Source organism: Onychostruthus taczanowskii, unplaced genomic scaffold, assembly GCF_017590055.1.
Source record: "Onychostruthus taczanowskii isolate IOZ18803 unplaced genomic scaffold, ASM1759005v1 scaffold184, whole genome shotgun sequence".
Classification (NCBI taxonomy): domain Eukaryota; kingdom Metazoa; phylum Chordata; class Aves; order Passeriformes; family Passeridae; genus Onychostruthus; species Onychostruthus taczanowskii.
Genome location: NW_024499062.1, coordinates 637,982 through 657,374, shown reverse-complemented (window position 1 = coordinate 657,374; position 19,393 = coordinate 637,982). Strand labels below are relative to the sequence as shown.

General features: G+C 48.8%; 2 protein-coding genes across 2 annotated transcripts in view; one reads left to right on the top strand and one right to left on the bottom strand.

Moving 5' to 3' along the window:
* Nucleotides 1-310: 310 nt before the first annotated feature.
* Nucleotides 311-12,023, top strand: IL15RA (interleukin 15 receptor subunit alpha). Its single transcript, XM_041401059.1, has 8 exons — nt 311-578; nt 8,931-9,122; nt 9,741-9,794; nt 9,993-10,181; nt 10,357-10,386; nt 10,697-10,769; nt 10,865-11,134; nt 11,817-12,023. Exons 1-7 carry the CDS (start codon nt 506-508, stop codon nt 10,968-10,970), a joined length of 717 nt encoding a protein of 238 aa, XP_041256993.1. The 5' UTR covers nt 311-505; the 3' UTR covers nt 10,971-11,134; nt 11,817-12,023.
* A 128-nt stretch (nt 12,024-12,151) lies between these two features.
* FBH1 (F-box DNA helicase 1) overlaps nt 12,152-19,393 on the bottom strand; it is a 32,783-nt gene continuing 25,541 nt past the window's right edge. Inside the window, exons 15-21 of the mRNA XM_041401076.1 lie at nt 18,486-18,607; nt 17,162-17,237; nt 15,634-15,831; nt 14,842-14,967; nt 14,106-14,248; nt 13,505-13,867; nt 12,152-13,325 (exon numbers count right to left, since the gene is read on the bottom strand). Coding sequence (XP_041257010.1) covers nt 13,766-13,867; nt 14,106-14,248; nt 14,842-14,967; nt 15,634-15,831; nt 17,162-17,237; nt 18,486-18,607 — 767 coding nt within the window. The 3' untranslated portion in view covers nt 12,152-13,325; nt 13,505-13,765. The remainder of the gene's footprint in view (nt 13,326-13,504; nt 13,868-14,105; nt 14,249-14,841; nt 14,968-15,633; nt 15,832-17,161; nt 17,238-18,485; nt 18,608-19,393) is intronic.

The window sequence follows — 19,393 nt, the reverse complement described above, 5'->3', positions numbered from 1 at the left end:
CATTCCTGGGCAGGGAGTGCCGCCTCATCTCCTGCCGGGATTGCATCCCTTCTCAAGGTGTTGCATCCCAAGAGAACCACGACCCTCCTGGGTGTTGCAGTGACCCCCATATCGCATCCCGCAGGCACTGCTTTCTCCAGGGGCATCCCTTCCCCTCCGCACCCCCCGGGTCACGAACCCAAATATTTCATCCTTTTCCTCCCAGGGCATCTCACCCCCGCTGGATACCGCATCGCTGTATTTCATCCCTTTCCGGGGATTGCATCCCCGGGACCGAATTCCAATCGGGTACCCCCGGCACTGCCACCCCCACTCGCCCCTCCCGGACACCGCACCCCCTCGCTGCCCCCGGCTGCCCACCCATCCCGACAGGGCGGCGCGTCCCTCCCGGTGGCCCGACTCGAAAGCGAAAGCGAAACCTCCCGGACCACACCGGGACGGCGACAGCGCCAGGGAAGCGCCACGGAACTCCCGCTGGAGCCCGATCTGCCCCCGGGCCGCCCCCATGGCACCGCGGCTGCTGCCGCTGCTCTGCGGGACCGCCGCTCTCCTGCTGCTCCGCGCCGCCGCCGACACCGGTAAGCGGGGCTGCCCCGGGCTCCCCGCCGGCTTCTCCGAGCCCTGCCCGGGGCGTCCACACCCTCCCGGGCATCTCTGCGCCTTCCCCGGGGTGCCCACACCCTTTCCGGGCTTCCTACGCCTTTCCCGGGGTGCTCGCTCCGCTTCCCGGGATGCCCGCGGTGCTCCCCGGGATCCCCGCTCCGCTCCCAGGTGAGCCTGCTCGACTTCCGGAGGGAATCGCGCCACTCCCGGGCGTTCCCGAGCTCCCACGGAGGTGCCCACGCTCTCCCTGGTGCCATCGCTAAGGTGCTTGCTCCGGTCCCGGAGGTGCCCACGCTTTCCCTGGTGCCATCGCTAAGGTGCTTGCTCCGGTCCCGGAGGTGCCCACGCTCTCCCTGGTGCCATCGCTAAGGTGCTTGCTCCGGTCCCGGAGGGGCCCACGCTCTCCCTGGTGCCATCGCTAAGGTGCTTGCTCCGGTCCCGGAGGGGCCCACGCTCTCCCTGGTGCCATCGCTAAGGTGCTTGCTCCGGTCCCGGAGGTGCTCGCTCCGCTTTCCCGGGATGCAAATTAGCCAGTGCCAATCCCCGGGATGCCCGCCACCCTTCCCAGGCTACCCACGCTACTCCCCGGGGTGCCCAAACTCCCACTCGGGGTGGCCACGCTGCTCCCGGGTGTGCCCACACTGTCCCTGGGGTGGTCATGCCGTCCCTAAGATGCTTTCTCTCCTTCCTTGGATGCTTGTTCTGCTCCCTGGGTACCCAAGCCCCCACTCGAGGCTGCTCCCCAGGGTGTCCATGCCACACCTGGGGTGTCCACGCTGTTCCCTGCATTCCCAAACCTCTCCCTGGGTGCCTCCTGACCCCCCCCAGAGTGCCCAGGCTGCAGCCCCGTGTTCCCTGGGTGCTCATCTGGCTCCTGACATTCCCACACCAGCTCCTCACAGTGTCCAGGGAGGCTGGGGGTGCTTTCTGGGATCTGTGTGATGGACCCATGGGAGCTGCATCACTGTGGGGTTTCAGCCTGCCTGCACTCTGTGGCTTTTCCACGGCACTGGGAGTTGTCCGTGGCTGCTGAGCCTGGAATGTCCCATCATTGTCCTGCCTCTCCAAAAGTCCAAAATCCTGGAATCACTGGATCATGATGGCTGAAAGACACCTTCAAGGTCACTGAGTGTAACAATTAGCCCTGCCAAGGCCACCACTGACCTGTGTCCCCAGTGCCACATCCACAGGGCTTTAAATCCCCCCAGGGTTGGGGACTTCACCTGTGCCCACACCAGCCCATTCCAATGCTTTCCAGCCCTTTCCAGGAAGGAATTTTCCCCAAAATCCCCCCTGAGCTCCCCTGGCCCAGCCTGAGGCCGTTCCCTCTCCTCCTGTCCCTGTTCCCTGGAGCACAGCCCGACCCCCCCGGCTGTCCCCTCCTGGCAGGGACTTGTGCAGAGCCACAAGGTCCCCCCTGAGCCTCCTTTGCTCCAGGCTCAGCCCCTTCCCAGCTCCCTCAGCCCCTCCTGCTTCTCCAGACCCTTCCTCATCTCTGTTGCTCCTGGAGCTTTGGGAAGAATCTCATCACAGCTTGGGCCTTGGAACCATGCCTTGGTTCATCCTCCCAGGAGCTGCTGGAAGCAGCAAGACCATTAGGAAATGTTTAATTTGCTGATAATGTGGCAGCTGTGAAGGAGTCTGTGAAATAAAGCTGGAAGGGAATGCAGAGCTTTGGGTGCTCACTCTTCTCCAAGCTCCTGTGTGCTCCTGAAGCCCTAGAAAATGAATTTATCCCTATTTATAACAGAATGACAGGAATGGCCAGGAATATCAAAGTCTTGGGTGACAAAAATAAAACAGAAGAGCACCATTAACTGGGAAGACACGAGCCCTGAGCCTCAGGAACGAGCTAAAAATAGCCTTCCCAAATTCAGAGCTAAAAATAGCCCTCCCAAATTCAGAGCTAAAAATAGCCCTCCCAAATTCAGAGCTAAAAATAGCCCTCCCAAATCCATTCCTCACTGACGAGGGATCCCAGACATCCCAACAACATTCCAGGCAGCACTGCTGCCACCAGGATTGTTGTTTGGGGCAAAAAACATGGGTTTAAGGGGTGTTGGAGGAAACAAATAATTGGGTTTTTTTTTAGTTCACATGATGGGTAATTTGGGATGTGCTGCTGCATCCCATGATGTTCCCACTGGGCATCCTGTCCTCTCCTGCTCAATTGGAAATATTTTTGAGTTAAAATGTGGAAGTTTTATTTATTTCCGTGATTTTGGCATTTTTCTTGCATCCAGATTTGTGAAATTTCTCTTTTCTCCACTTTTTTTTTGGCTCATGGCTTTTAAATTTTGAGCAGAAAATCCCCGCATCTCTGGGCCTTTTCCTGATCATTCTTTAAGGAGAACAGCCAAGTTTTTCCAGGTGTGGATTCTCCAGTGTCCAGCTGTTGTTGTGCATCCTTGGGAAGCTGTATTTGGACATGGGATGACATCACATGGCAGCATCTCCATGCCTGGGATCATCCTGGCTGTGTTCCCTGTTCTGCTTCCCAACGTGTTGGGATGAGCTCACCCTCCCAACTGGCATCGTTGGAGGCTGCTGGTGGGGAAAGACAAGAAAATCAAAGAAAACAAATCCATAGAAATGCAAAATCCTTGGATATCGGGCACATTTCAACCTGGATATTTAATCCCAGCAGGATGAAGGGAATCCAGATGGAAATAAGACAGCTGGAGGTGTTTTCTTGGGATAGTCAGCTTCTACCACCACAGCTCCTTTGGAAGGTTGGCCAAGCATGGGATGAGTCTTTGAGCAGCTGGGATGATCCAGTCATGGAAAACTTCAACTCATTCCTGAGGGATTCAAGCCTAAATCCTGAATCTCCAGCTGATTCCTCCTCTTTTCCCCCGTGGGATGTGTTTTGTCTCATCAAACAAGCTGAAATCCATGGATGGTGCAAAACACTGGATGGTGATCCTGGAGAGTGGCGCTGTTGTTTGAACAACTTGGGCATTTTTTGGAAGAGGAGATTCCAACCAAATGTAATTAAAAAACCCCTCTTTGGAGGGATTGGGATGAGGAGAGCAGGTTTAAAAGCTGGAAGGCATAAGCACAGCTTGCAGATCCCTGCTTTTCCTGGATATTTCTGGTGTTTAGGGCTGGATTTCCTGCTGTGCTCCCTTTGGAGGCACAGCTGGAATTGGCACCGGGAGGGTTTTTCACTGACTGAAGGCAGTGCCAGGTCTGGTGAGTTGTGAAACATCCCCAGGCAGGCATTTCCTTGAATCCTGGTTCCAAGAGCTGCTGATTCCAGGAATTTCACCCATGTCTTGACAGCAGACCAAGGGCTGCTGTGCTCAGCACCTGGATGTCCCCACGTCACTGGTGTCCTCCGGCCACGCCGGCCAGGGTCACACCGCATCCACCTGGAGCAGATTCCCCTGGGATGTTCTGGGGATGCACCACAAATTAGGGCAGGAGTTTTTGAGGATGGAGATTTTTATCTCTGCATGTTTTGGGTGCTGTGGGAGCATCTTGTGTTCCTGTCCCCACTGGAGGCTGCTGGTGGGGAAAGACAAGAAAATCAAAGAAAACAAATCCATAGAAATGCAAAATCCTTGGATATCGGGCACATTTCAACCTGGATATTTAATCCCAGCAGGATGAAGGGAATCCAGATGGAAATAAGACAGCTGGAGGTGTTTTCTTGGGATAGTCAGCTTCTACCACCACAGCTCCTTTGGAAGGTTGGCCAAGCATGGGATGAGTCTTTGAGCAGCTGGGATGATCCAGTCATGGAAAACTTCAACTCATTCCTGAGGGATTCAAGCCTAAATCCTGAATCTCCAGCTGATTCCTCCTCTTTTCCCCTTTGGGATGTGTTTTGTGTCATCAAACAAGCTGAAATCCATGGATGGTGCAAAACACTGGATGGTGATCCTGGAGAGTGGCGCTGTTGTTTGAACAACTTGGGCATTTTTTGGAAGAGGAGATTCCAACCAAATGTAATTTAAAAACCCCTCTTTGGGATGAGGAAAGCAGGTTTAAAAGCTGGAAGGCATAAGCACAGCTTGCAGATCCCTGCTTTTCCTGGATATTTCTGGTGTTTAGGGCTGGATTTCCTGCTGTGCTCCCTTTGGAGGCACAGCTGGAATTGGCACCGGGAGGGTTTTTCACTGACTGAAGGCAGTGCCAGGTCTGGTGAGTTGTGAAACATCCCCAGGCAGGCATTTCCTTGAATCCTGGTTCCAAGAGCTGCTGATTCCAGGAATTTCACCCATGTCTTGACAGCAGACCAAGGGCTGCTGTGCTCAGCACCTGGATGTCCCCACGTCACTGGTGTCCTCCGGCCACGCCGGCCAGGGTCACACCGCATCCACCTGGAGCAGATTCCCCTGGGATGTTCTGGGGATGCACCACAAATTAGGGCAGGAGTTTTTGAGGATGGAGATTTTTATCTCTGCATGTTTTGGGTGCTGTGGGAGCATCTTGTGTTCCTGTCCCCACTGCTGCCGTGCCACTGACCCCTTCCCATCCTGCTGCCATTCCCACGGTTTCCAGTTCCCCATCCAGTTCCCATCCCCACAGTTTCCAGTTCCCCATCTTGCTCCCATTCCCAGTTTCCAGTTCCTCATCCTGCTGCCATTCCCACAGTTTCCAGTTCCTCATTCTGCTCCCATCCCCTCTGTTTCTATCATGTTCCCATGCCCACTGTGCTTCCCAATCCCATTCCTACTGTTTCTATCCCCATTGTGCTCCTATTCCCATCTGGCTCCCATTCCCACTTTTTCCATCCTGCTCCCATCCCCATCCTGCTCCCATTCCCGCTGCCATCACTCTCCTGTCCCTGGTGCCTGCTGTCCTTGTCACCAGCACGTTCCCATCCCTGTATTCTCCTGTCCTCACTGCCATGGCATTCCCATTCCCACTGTTTTTCCATCTCTATTCCACAATGTATCCCAGCCCAGCTGTGTGTTTCCTCCTGGCTGGACACTGCTCCATCCCAGCTGGACATTGTTCCATCCATGCCAGGCACCAGTTCATCCATCCAGCCTGTTCATGCTTCATTCCATCCTATCCCTGCTTCCCATCCCAGATATCCATCATTCCATCCTGTCCCTAATTCCCAGATATCCATCATTCCATCCTATCCCTGCTTCCCTTCCCAGATATCCATCATTCCATCCTATCCCTAATTCCCAGATATCCATCATTCCATCCCACCCCTGCTTCCCATCCCAGATATCCATCATTCCATCCTATCCCCTGTTTCCCATCCCAGACATCCACTGCTCCATCCTATCCATACTTTCCATTGCTCCATCCTGGCCATACTTCACATCCCAGCCCTGCATGGATCCACCTCATCTGTGCATCCCATCCCAGATATCCACCACTCCCTCCTGCTCATCCATCCCATCCCAGATATCCACCACTCCCTCCTGCTCATCCATCCCATCCCAGATATCCACCACTCCCTCCTGCTCATCCATCCCATCCCAGATATCCACCACTCCCTCCTGCTCATCCATCCCATCCCAGATATCCACCACTCCCTCCTGCTCATCCATCCCATCCCAGATATCCACCACTCCCTCCTGCTCATCCATCCCATCCCAGATATCCACCACTCCCTCCTGCTCATCCATCCCATCCCAGATATCCACCACTCCCTCCTGCTCATCCATCCCATCCCAGATATCCACCACTCCCTCCTGCTCATCCATCCCTCCCACTGGGATAGGGGAGCTTCCAGCAGCCAGGATCATGGATAAGCCATTCCCACACCACTACAGGGATCCAGGTGCTGGAACAGTTTTGGAGCAATGAGGAAATTTTGCCCTTTGCACCAGAAAATATGGGAAATTTCATCACTCTGGTACAGAACCGAGCTCATCCTGAGGCTGATGGGGAAGCAGGAGCTCATCTGGGGAAAAGCAAAGCCACAACTCAAAATCCATCGTTGTCCCTCTGTCTGGAATACTTGGATTTCTAAAAGATTGTTTCAATTTCTAGCACAGCTGATACATGTTTGTATCATATGCATGAAAAGTAGGGGAGAAAATGTTGTCTATTTTGAAATTTTTCTCAGTGGTTATTCTGTGGTGAACAGGAGGAGACACATTATTCTGACTGCAGCTTGACAACACATTCTTCTGTCAGTACAAATTAGGACTGATTGAATATATCTAGCTTGGACAGGTGTAGTTTTTGCATCAGGAAATGGGCAATACTGGTAGCTGTAAAAAAACCTCAAGTTGTTTTTCAAGAAAACTTCTGCTGCAGATCAGGAGGTGAATCTAAAAAGTTTCAGAAGGAGTTTGTTGACTGGAGATGTGTGAGGTCTAGGAGACCAGCTCAGACCAATGTCTTTGAAATTGGTTTGTTAGTTTTCAATTTATTGGAGCCTGTTCAGTTTAGATGTTTGTGTACATGTTGCTTAGGGAGAAAAATCGTAATATCATAGTGGAGGATTTTCACAGAAAGAGGATTATTGGATGCAACGTCTCAAACCTGAGGCTAAATACTTTTACTTGTGAGCCTTCAGTTATAGGTAGGAAGCCTTGCTGTTGTTTTGTGTGGGTATGAACCAGCTAAGGTATGAAGTGCTGCTCTTTGAAACGAAGCAGAACACCTTCCTTGGTGTATTTATTCCTGCACTCTCAAAAAGTCATATCAGCTTATGTACATTGGGGTCCTGCAAGTGCTGAACAAACATGCATCACTCTAAATGTACAACTTAAGACAGTGGAGCTGGTTGTTCTACTCTTATGAATATGGATTGAAATAAAAATCTTTCCAAGTGGTCAGTAAGTGAAGCTGAGTCATACCAAGTCAGTTGCTCTTCTTATGGGAGACTTAGAATCGTAGAGTTGGTTAGGTTGGAAAAGACCTCTAAGATGGAGTCCAACTGTTTACCCAGCACTGCCAAGCCCACCACTAACCCACTTCCCCAGGTGCCACATCCACTTGTCTTTTAAGTAGCTCCAGGGATGGTGACTCCACCACATCTGTAGACAGCCTGGTCCAGTACCTTACCACCCTTCAGTGAAGAAGTTTTTCTAATATCCAATTTAAATCTCTGCTTGTCAACTTGAAGCCATTTTCCCTTGTTCTGTCACTTTTTACCAGGAAGCAGAGCCTGATCCCCACCTGGCTACAACCTCCTTTTAGGGAGTTGTGGAGAGTGACAAGTCTCCTCTTCTCTAGGCTGCAGATATCCACCACTCCCTCCTGCTCATCCATCCCATCCCAGATATCCACCACTCCCTCCTGCTCATCCATCCCATCCCAGATATCCACCACTCCCTCCTGCTCATCCATCCCATCCCAGCCATCCATGGCTCCATCCCAGCTGCATTTAGTGTTATTCCCATTGTACATCTCTCCATCTCTCTGTGCTGGCACCCACTGGGATAGGGGAGCTTCCAGCAGCCAGGATCATGGATAAGCCATTCCCACACCACTACAGGGATCCAGGTGCTGGAACAGTTTTGGAGCAACCCAGAAATTTTGCCCTTTGCACCAGAAAATATGGGAAATTTCATCACTCTGGTACAGAACCGAGCTCATCCTGAGGCTGATGGGGAAGCAGGAGCTCATCTGGGGAAAAGCAAAGCCACAACTCAAAATCCATCGTTGTCCCTCTGTCTGGAATACTTGGATTTCAGCTGCCATCTTCCAGAGGGGAAAAATTCCTGGGAAGTGGCTGGAGGACTCACCAGCAGCTGGAATTTTTCACGTCTAGCTGTGAAATGAGTGGAGAAGGATGGGGCAGTGACCACAGCTGGAATTCAGCAGCTGGAGTTCAGCAGCTGGGGCTGCTGGCCTGGGACAGTCACTGCAAGGGGATGGAATTCCATAAAAATTCCTTGCTGGCTGGAGCTGCTATGAGTGACCACAAACAAGCCAGAAGTGGAGTTTTCCTTTTCTCCCATAAAAATTCCTTGCTGGCTGGAGCTGCTATGAGTGACCACAAACAAGAAGTGGAGTTTTCCTTTTCTCAGCCTCTGGAGGATGAGCTGCTAAAAGTGATCCCAAAAATGCTGGGAATATTCTCCCTTTCTCCATTCCCTGTGTCAGGCACGGTGTCCCTTTATTTTTGCAGGATGGATAAATCCCTATATCCACCCCTAGGCAGGATTTTATAGCATGGTGGAAAGGTTTGGGCTGGAAGGGAATTCAGGGATCACCTCATTCCATGTCCTACCACGGGCAGGGACACCTTCCACTATTCCATGCTGCTCCAAGCCCCGTCCAACCCAGCCTTGGACACTTCCAAGGGATGAGGAGTGGGGAATTGCCCAGCACAGCCAGAGCTTGTCTGATCTCCCTGTTGTGATTCCATGTTTTTTTTCCCCATCCCATTCCCATTCCAGCTCACTGCAGCCGCCCCAAGGCCGTGGCCAACGCTCGCATCGACGCCGGGAATCGCACGGAGCTGAATTCCCGCCTGCGCTACTCCTGCAACCCCGGCTACAAACGGAAAGCTGGAACCTCCAGCCTCATCCAGTGCATCCTCTGGAACGGCTCCGAGCCCCGCTGGACCGACCCCACGCTCCAGTGCATCCGTGAGTCCTCCCTGGCAATCTGGGAGCTGGGACACCTCGGGAGCAGGAGGATGGGAAGAAACGCGAGCGCCACCCGAGTTGCGTTTCTTCCAGAAGAATCAGAAATGGGGGAAGTACAGAGAGGAATTTAAACCGTGGAATTCCTAACGGACCAAGGGTGATGTCCACGGGTTGGGAAAACAAAAGTTTAGGGCCTCGCATCCCACAGTGCTCCCAGAGCTGGGGGAAGAATTTATTGTTGAGGATGGAACGCCAGGAACGCGGAATTTATAAAGAATTTATAAGAGACTTTGCATAAACCAGAGGTGCCCAATCTGGGAAAACATCATTAAAAGGCTGAAAATACAGATTAATTAGGATAATTAAAAAGGGACAAATTATTAATCAATAGAAGACAGAATGGTAATTAATAGCTTGGAGCCAGTGAGCATTAATTCCTTGTTTTGCTAAAATATAAAAATCGTTAAAATTTGACAACGAACATCCATTTTTTGGAATTAGCGGAATTTCCCCCAGACCTCAATGTTGGATAAAATAATTTTGACTCTCTAACTTACCAAACCACTTGGAGAGTTCATTTCCCAGCTGACGGTGTCTTCCTGTTGTGTTTTCCCAAAGGAGATCCGGCTCTTTCCTGGAAAACCCCCGGCCTGGAGAGCACGACCCAGAGGGGTGAGGAACAGGATTGGGATTGGGTTTGGGGCAAAGCCACAGCTCCAAGGGTGTGGAAACCACAACATTCCCGTGCTGGGATCAGATTCACCCCACGGGGTGAAATCCCAGTGTTCCGTGGCTGCTGGACGAGGGCACGGAGATAACGGCGCCGCCTTTTGATTTTGGGAATTTGAGGGTTTCCCACTGTTTTCCCAGCAGGTACCACTGGTGCCAGCCCCAATTCCAGCCCTTCTCCAGCTTCCAGTCAGTCACCTGTGCCACCAGCACCTGATGGGCTGTCACCAGATGGACCCAGGCCACCGGAAACGATTCCAACACTGGACACATCCACGCTGGGAGAGGGGACAACCGCGCCGCCCATCCCGCCCACGGATTATGCCGCAGGTCGGGCTGATTCCCAAGGGAATACAAACCTCCCCTGGGGCTTGTTTCATCCACAAAGGCTCTTTTGCTTTTCCAGTGGAACTTTTCCTTCTCTCCAACCTCCTTTCTTGTGAGGCTCCTCCCAGCATTTCCTACCTTTGCAGTTCAAAATTTCCTTTTCTCTCCTCTTTTCCAGTTTCCATCCAGTCTGTGGCCTCTTCTGTTGGTAAGCTGAGGGGAAAAAAAAAAACTTCTTTGGGAAACGAGCTTATTTCAATTTTTTTAAGCTTAAAATCCCTTTTGGGGGCTGTGGGAGCTTTATTCCATGGCCAACGGGAACACCACTGAGGGGGGGGAAGGATTCAGCACCCAAATTTCTTCCTGGAAAGAAGAATTCCCAATTCCCTCCCTCTGTGGGTGGGGAGGGATCTTATGATAGTGCCTGGAGTGGTTTGAGCTCCTTATGGAGCTGTTTTGGTGGAATTCATCAGCCATGGGTGGGGAGATGCTCCTCACCCCGAGTGTCCATCCCACAGGACTCCTGGTGCTGCTGGCCATCGGAATTGCGGCCGTCTACTGCTGGAGGAGGAGGAGGAGGAGGAGGAGGAAGTAAGTGCCAAACCCCAGGAATGAGTTTTCCAAAGCTTCTGTTCTTTCCAAAGAAAAGCCTTGGGATGCCACTGATGCTCCTCTTCCCCCCACAGATTCACCAGGCAGGGCTACACGGTGACGGAGACAGACATTCCCATGGAGGGAATTCCCTCTGGGAATGAGGAGGTGGCACCTCCTGTCATTGTCCCCACGGGCTGAGCACCCACCCTGGGGACACTGGGCGCACCCACCATCCCGAGGGATGCCGGAGGATGGAATTCTGGATGCTTCCCTGAGGGGTGGCACAGCACACGGAGCAGCCGGGGATGCGTGGCTGCTCTTCCTGGCCTGAACATGGATGATTCCCATGGATCATCCCAAAGGTGGGTGGGTGTCCTGCACTGGGAGCTGGGATTTGGAGGAATTGGCCCTGGGGATGCTGGTGGTGGGTAGGGAGAGGGTTGGGATGTTGGGATGGGGTTTGGGATGAAGCTGAGCTGCCCTGCCCCAGGAAATTCCCATTCCCTGTCCAGGAGCATGGATAGAGTTGGAGTAGCTGGATGTCCCATCCCTTTCTCAGCTTTGTCCCCATATTCCAGAAAATGGATGGAGGGAGACCCAACCAAGCATCCCCCTGAACATCCTCACCCCTTTCCTGCCTTTGTCCCCAAATCAAGAAAATGGATGGAGGGACCCAGCCAAGCATTTCCCCAAACATCCTCATCCCTTTCCCAGCTTTGTCCCCAAATCCCAGGAATTAGACTAAGAGAGAACCAGCCAAGCATTTCCCCACACCCTCATCAACTTCCTGCCTTTGCCCCAAATCCCAGAGAATGGATGGGGAGGGATCCATCCAAGCATCTCCCTGGACATCCTCATCCCTTTCCCAGCTTTGTCCACAAATTGCCCCAAATCCCAGAAATAAGATGGGGAGCACCCAGCCAGGCATTTCCCCACACATCCTCATCCCTTTGCCAGCTTTGTCCCCAAATCCCAGGAATTAGACTAAGACAGAACCAGCCAAGCATTTCCCCACACCCTCATCCCTTTCCTGCTCTCTTCCAGCCACTGAGCCAGAGCCAAAGGTGGTGGGACCATCCCACCCCCACACAGCTCAGGGATCCTTTGGAAGCGCTTCCAGCTCCGATCCCAGCTCTGGATCCTGATCCCCACTGGCTCCCAGGGAATCCAAGCTGGAGCAGTCTCTCTACAGACACCATCAAGGACCAAATAACACAATTTAGGGAATATTTTCCTTTGTGTGTTTTCCCTTTATCCATCAGCAGGTTTTAGCCACTTGTTTCCTTCTCCAGGTTTTATCCACTTGTTTCCTTACACTCTGGAAAAGGCAGCTCTTTATTTTTATGTATAAATAAATATATTTTATATAAAAAACAACAGAGCAGTGGGTTCTTAACTGGATGGGAAGGACTGGATTGGGATGAATCCATCCCCACAGCACCAAGGAGATCCCCATCAGACACCACGGAAATAAGGGGTTCATTCCCATCCTCCAGAGCTGCTCAAAAGCTTGGGAGGCTGCAGGGATCCAACAGCTGAAATTCCATGGCTTTTCCTGGCTGCTCTTGACCTGTTTGTGCCTCTGATCCAGGGATGTGTGACAGGCACAGCACTGGGCACATCCCTGCTGGGATGCTCAGGAAGCAGGAGAGGCTGGGAGGGAGCAGCAGGTGCCTGATTCCCAGGATTCCCAGGCTGGGAATGTTTTCCTGGAGTCAGCTTTGAAAGTGAAAGGAGAGGGAGGGAAGCAGCTCCATGAATGGAAAAAATGGATGTCTGAGATTCCTGCAGCAGGCACAGCCCACAGCTCCAGGCTGTGTCCAAGGGCAGATTCCTTAAACCGCTTTCAGTTTTGATTTCCCATGGCACAGGCTCTGGAATTGCAGCACAGGGCACGGAGAGCGTGATCCACCTGAGCATTCCTGGGAAATAAAAAGTATTTAAGGGCAGGGACGAGACACAAAGGAAGTGTTAAGGCTTTTTTTGGCTACATATTTAATTTGAGGATTGGAAATCCTTCTCCAGTTTGTCCCTGAGTTTGGCTGGAACCAAACTGAAGGAATTTTTCTGCTGCTGCTTCATTTCTTTCTTCCTGGTTGGCTGCAGGGAGAGGGGAAAGAATTCAGGGGAACCCCTCAGCTGCAAAGATGGAAAAAGAATTCACTGGCAGAGATTTATTATTTCCTCCCACAGCTGGACAGGAACAGTTCATTTTAAAGAAATTAATTTTCTTTGGACACTTTCCAGCATTGTGTTTCCTCTTCTTCCAGTGGGTCAGAGGGATTTCCAGGAATGATGAGATGTTCAGGAAATTTGGACACTGGTGACAGGGGCAAGACGGTTCCAAAATGAACCCTGCTCTGTGTGATCCACTCCTAAAGTGCAGATTCCTCTGGATATTCCATTCCCAGCTCCTGGAGGATGAGGCAGGGCTGGAGGAAAGGCATCACATTGTCCCCAGAGAGCCTGGAAGTTCCTGTGGGGCTGGGAACATCCTGCTCCAACATCCACCTGGAATTTGGAGCTGGGCTGAAATCCTGCTCCAACATCCACCTGATTTTCGAGCTGGGATGTGCCAAGAGGATTTGTCCCACATCCAGTTTAGCGATTCCTCTGGATATTCCATTCCCAGCTCCTGGAGGATGAGGCAGGGCTGGAGGAAAGGCATCACATTGTCCCCAGAGAGCCTGGAAGTTCCTGTGGGGCTGGGAACATCCTGCTCCAACATCCACCTGGAATTTGGAGCTGGGCTGAAATCCTGCTCCAACATCCACCTGGAATTTGGAGCTGGGCTGAAATCCTGCTCCAACATCCACCTGGAATTTGGAGCTGGGCTGAAATCCTGCTCCAACATCCACCTGGAATTTGGAGCTGGGCTGAAATCCTGCTCCAACATCCACCTGATTTTCGAGCTGGGATGTGCCAAGAGGATTTGTCCCACATCCAGTTTAGCTCTGGGAAGCTGGAGGGCTTTGTTAGAGCTGGATGGGCTCCTACTGGATTGTTGAGAAAGAGGTGAGAGGAGTCAGGGAGCCAAAGAACAGCCAGGTGCAAGCCTGGCAAAGGAATCCCCCTGGATCCTGGCTGCCGTCGCTCTGTGGGAGGAAGAGAGGAGATTTCAGGGAGGAGGAAGCTGCAGGAACACAACACATCATGGCCAGCTCTGCCACAGTCCAGGGAAGGGAGCCATGATGTGCCCAAAGCAAGGAAATCCCACAAAGAATCATGGAATGGCTGGAAAAGATCTTTAAGGACATCAAGTTCAACTACTCCAAGGTGAACTGATGCCCTGTGAAGGCAAGGAAAATCCTTTGGTGCCTTGACTCACCCCACAGCAGGATTCCCCTGCCCTGGGAAGGTTTCACTTACTCCAGCCAGAGATAAAAGGTTTTCCAGGGATTTGGACATCAGCAGGCACTTCTTGGCTCTGGTCACGGCCACGTAGAGCAGGTTCCACTCATCCTGAGGGGTCCTGGCTAGAAGGGAGGAGAGACAATCCACAGGGCTTTGAAATTCCTGCAGGAATGGGGACTCCACCCCTGCCCTGGACAGTTCCAGTGCCTGACCACCTTTTCCAAGGGGAAATGTTCCCTAAAATCTAATTCAAACCTCCCCTGGCTCAGCTGGAGGCCAAAAACAGGATCAAAAATGGGACCAGGGAATGCTGAGCTGCTCCAGAGAATGGAATCAGCCCTGGGCACCCCTGAGCCTGGCTCAGCCTCCCTCAGCCCTGGGTGGGATGAGCCTTCCATACCAACCCACTGGGAATGGTTTATCCAGCTCCCTGCCTTGCTGGGATGGGATTGCTGGAGCCAGGCAATCACTGGGGTTGGGAAAACTTTCTGGGATGGAATGCAACCATTCCCAGCACTGCCAAGGCCACCCATGTCCCCAGGTGCCACATGCACAGGGCTTTAAATCCCCCCAGGGATGGGGACTCCACCCCTGCCCTGGGCAGTTCCAGTGCTCCTGGTTCTCCAGACCCTTCCCAGCTCCATTCCCACTCTCCAGCCCCTCACCACACTTTTGTTCCCCATTTTTAGGGGTCCCCAGGGAGCTGTTCCCTCACCAAGAGCAATGTTCATCCTCCTCAGGAAGTCCCCACTGACAGAAGGGATTTGCACAAAATCATCCGCGACGCAAACGGTGTCGAATTCCAGGCCCTTGGCTTGGTGCACGGTCCCGATGAGAAAATCTGGGAAAAACAAGGAAAAAGGCTCAGTCTTGGCAGCAATAATGGTATTTTTTGTTTCATTTCATTCTGCATCCATTCCCCTTCTCCCAAAGCTCCTCTGTGAGGAATCAGGATGGATGAAGGGAATTTGTACCAAGGGAAATTCCTGGTTGGTATCCTGAGCTCCAGCCACATTCCCAAACAGGAATGCTCAGTATTTGAGGAATTTTCTCTACACAGATTCCAATAGGAATCCCAAATGGGCAGGGATTCCAAATTCCACTAACCCAAAGTCCAGCCTTGGACAGTGCAGGGATGCAGGGGCAGCCCCAGCTGCTCTGGCAAATCCAGCCCAGCCAGGAATTCCTCATGGCCAAGATCCCATCCATGGCTGCCCTCTGGCACTGGGAGCCATTCCCTGGGTCCTGTCCATCCCTTGTCCCCAGTCCCTCTGCAGCTCTCCTGGAGCCCCTTCAGGCCCTGGAATGCACTGGAAGCTCTCCCTGGATCCTTCTCCAGGAGAACATTCCCACCTCTCCAACCTGCCTCCAGAGCAGAAGCATTCCCACCCCAAAACCTCCCATTCCACCTCCGCTCTCCCTAAAAAAAAAACCCCACCCAACCCCACCTGAGCCTTTCCCCCGGGACGGAAAACAATCCCAACTTTCTCCTGGGACGTGCCATCACCTGCCAGGGACTCCTGGGACACGTGGCTGCCCTGGATCCTGGTCACCAGCCCCGGGATCCTCTCCCTGTATTTCTCCACGATGGAAATCTTCACCTCCAGGTCCCTGTCGTCGACGCGCGCCGCGAATTCCTTCAGGCCCGGCAAGCCCTCGGACTCCTCCCACCTTCTGATGAAGGAATCCTCGATCACGAGCTTTGCTGCCAGGGAGGATGGATTTATTTCATCTAGTTTCATTTTTATTCCAGGTTTCATTAAGATTTTTTTTCCATCCTGGGTTGATTTCCCTCGTTTTCCAGCTGCCGAAGGAATTTTTTGCCCGGTAAAAAAATTGGGAATTGCGTTGGTGTAATTGAATGTTTGTGGGAAATTTTTTGTTGGCTCCATAAAAAATCTCATCTGTTGCTCCTGGATTTGAAAGGGATAATTTTTATCCTGAATTTTTTCCTGAATTTTACTCCATATTTTAAAGGAATCATGAATTTTATCCTGATTTTTTTTTTCTGAATTTTATCCGTATTTTAAAGGAAATCCTGATTTTTATCCTGAATTTTATTTCGTATTTTAAAAGAAACCCTGAATTTAATTCCATATTTTAAAGGAAATCCTGCATTTTATCCTGAATTTTCAATGTTTTGAAGGAAAGCCTGAATTTTATATTGAATTTTAATTTCACACTTTAAAGGAAAATCCTGAACTTTATCCTGAATTTAAAGGAAATCCCTAATTCTAAACCTGAATTTTATCCTGAATTTAAAGGAAATCCCAAATTTTGTCCTGAATTTTATTCCATGTTTTAAAGGAAATCCTGATTTTTATTCCATACTATAAAGGAAAGCCTGATTTTTATCCTGAATTTTATTCCATACTTTAAAGGAAATCCTGAATTTTATCCTTTTATCCTGAATTTTATCCTGACTTTTATCCTGAATTTTATCCTGAATTTTATCCTCTTTTTGAAAGGAAATCCTGATTTTTTTTCCTTGAATTTTCTTCCATATATTAAAAGAAATCCTGAATTTTATCTGAATTTTATTCCATATTTTAAATGAAATTTAAAAAATTGAGCTTTACACCCAAACCAACCCAGGAAACACTGACAATAAATTAAAAACAAATTGAAAATTTGAAAAATTTTGGGAAAAATATCCCAAATTCTGGGTTTACTTACACTGAAAAAAAAGAATCACTGTGGAAAGCTGGGAAAAGATGCCTGATAAAATTCCCCAAATTTTGGGATTTCTGAAATTAAGCAGCCAAAATAGCCCAGCCCGTGATAAAACCATTTAAAAATGAGATTTCTACCAAAAAATTAATTAGGAAATATAAAATTAACCAGGGTGAATTATAAAATTATAATAAATAATTATATAATAACACATATAGTATCATATATTATATATATAATATTATATATTTATTGTTGTGTATTTATTATATTGTTATTATTGTATTATATAATTAAAAGGGTTTTGATTTCCAGCAAAACCTAAAAAATCCTAGAAAAAAGAAGGACAAGGGAATACTCACAGTTCTTCCTGACATCTGCAGGCAGGCTGAGCTTCCAAATGTCATAAATTCTGCTCAGGCCAAATCTCTCCAATCCCTAAAAGGAAGAAAAATGTATTTATAAAATACAGAAATAAAATTTATTTATAAAATAAGTTTTATTTATGTATTATTTTTAGATGTATTTATTTTTGGTGTTTTTTATTATTTTATATATGTGTTTTATTTATGTATTTATTTTATTTACCAAATACAATTTATTAATAAAATAAATGAAATATTTTAAAATAAAATAACAAAATAAAATAACACAAAATTACATAAAGTAAACCAACAAAAAACCAAATAAAAATAATAAATTTCTTGTATTTATAAATTCAATTTATTCCAAACTGCAGAAGATTTTCAATCCTGAGCACTTCAACCCCTCCCCGAATTGGAATTTGGGTGGAAAAAAGATGGAAAATTTGAAATATCAACCTAAAATTCCCAAGGATCAAGATCCAAACCTGTTAAAATTCCCAAAATCAGGCTGCAAACCTCTCCAAATTCCACTAACTTTGTTGTTTTCCTGTCCCACCCCTGATAAAAATGGGACAAATTATCCTAAAAATGGGATGAGGCCTGCAAGGCTTGGAGAGCTCTAAATAACAAAATAAAAAAAATCCTGCTTTTTCATGAAAATTCCTGCTTTTTCCTGGAATATTCATAGAAAACCTTGGAATTCTTTATTCCAGCTGACCATTCCTCTTTCCCTGCCCCATTCCTCACAAAAATGGGCCAAATTATCCCAAAAAATGGATTGAGGCCTGCACAAAAAGGCCTCAAAATGGGACGAGGCCTGCAAAGGTTGGAGAGGAAGGGCTCTAAATAACATCCCTGGCCACAAAATTTCCTGCTTTTTCCTGGAATATTAATTTAAAACCTTGGAATAACTTGTCCCAGCTGTCCATCCCTTTTGTCCTGCCTCATTCCTGATAAAAATTGGACAAATTATCCCAAAAATGGGATGAGGCCTGCAAGGCTTGGAGAATAACAGCTCTAAATAACATCACCGGCCAGAAAAAATTCCTGCTTGTTTTCCTAAAAATTCCTGCTTTTTCCTGGAATATTTATTGAAATCCTTGGAATAACTTGTTCCTGCTTACCATCCCTCTTTCCCTGCCTCATGCCTGACAAAAATTATCCCAAAAAATGGATTGAGGCCTGCACAAAAAAGCCTCAAAATGGGACGAGGCCTGCGAGGCTTGGAGAGTAATGGCATCCCTGGGCACAAAAAATTCCTGTTTTTTCCTGGAATATTCCTTGAAACCCTTGGGATTGGACTGGGTGCAATGCCCCTCACCCCAATGACGTGGATTTTGGCCGGGGGGTCTCTTCCAGAGAATTCCACGGCGTCCTCAAACACGTTCCAGTTGCTCCGGGACAGCAGCGCCACCTTCCCCTGCCGGCCTCCCCGCACGTCCCCTGGGGGAGGAATTCCCGGTCACCCGTGGCCATTCCCAGCTGGAATTCCCAGTTAGTTACCCACAGCCATTCCCAGCTGGAATTCCCAGTTACAGCCATTCCCAGTTACCCACAGCCACTCCCAGCTTGAATTCCCAGTCACCCATAGCCATTCCCAGTTACCCACAGCCATTCCCAGTTACCCCCAGCCACTCCCAGCTGGAATTCCCAGTTACAGCCATTCCCAGTTACCCACAGCCACTCCCAGCTGGAATTCCCAGTCACCCACAGCCATTGCCAGCAGGAATTCCCAGTTAGCCACAGCCATTCCCAGCTGGAATTCCCAGTCACCCACAGCCATTCCCAGCAGGAATTCCCAATTATCCACAAAATATTTTAATATTAATTGAATTTAATATTTTATTATTATTTTAATATTTATATTTATTTATTTTGGCCGTTATTTTTAATTTAGTCTTTTATATTTTCTATTTTATTTTTAAAATTTACATATTATTAATTTAATTTTAGGAAATTAATTGTTATTTTTATTTTAATGTTAATTTAATTTCACATTTTGTATTAACTTAATATTTATACTTTTTTATTTTATCTGTTACTACTAATTTAATACTTCTCTGTTATTATTAGTTTAACATTTCTCTTTTATTAATTTAAAATTATGAAATTTATTATTTCTATTTTTAATTCATATTTTTATTGTTTATTATTTTAAAATATTTACATTTATTATAAATTAAATATTTTATAATTCATTAATACTTACACTTCATTATTTTATCTGAT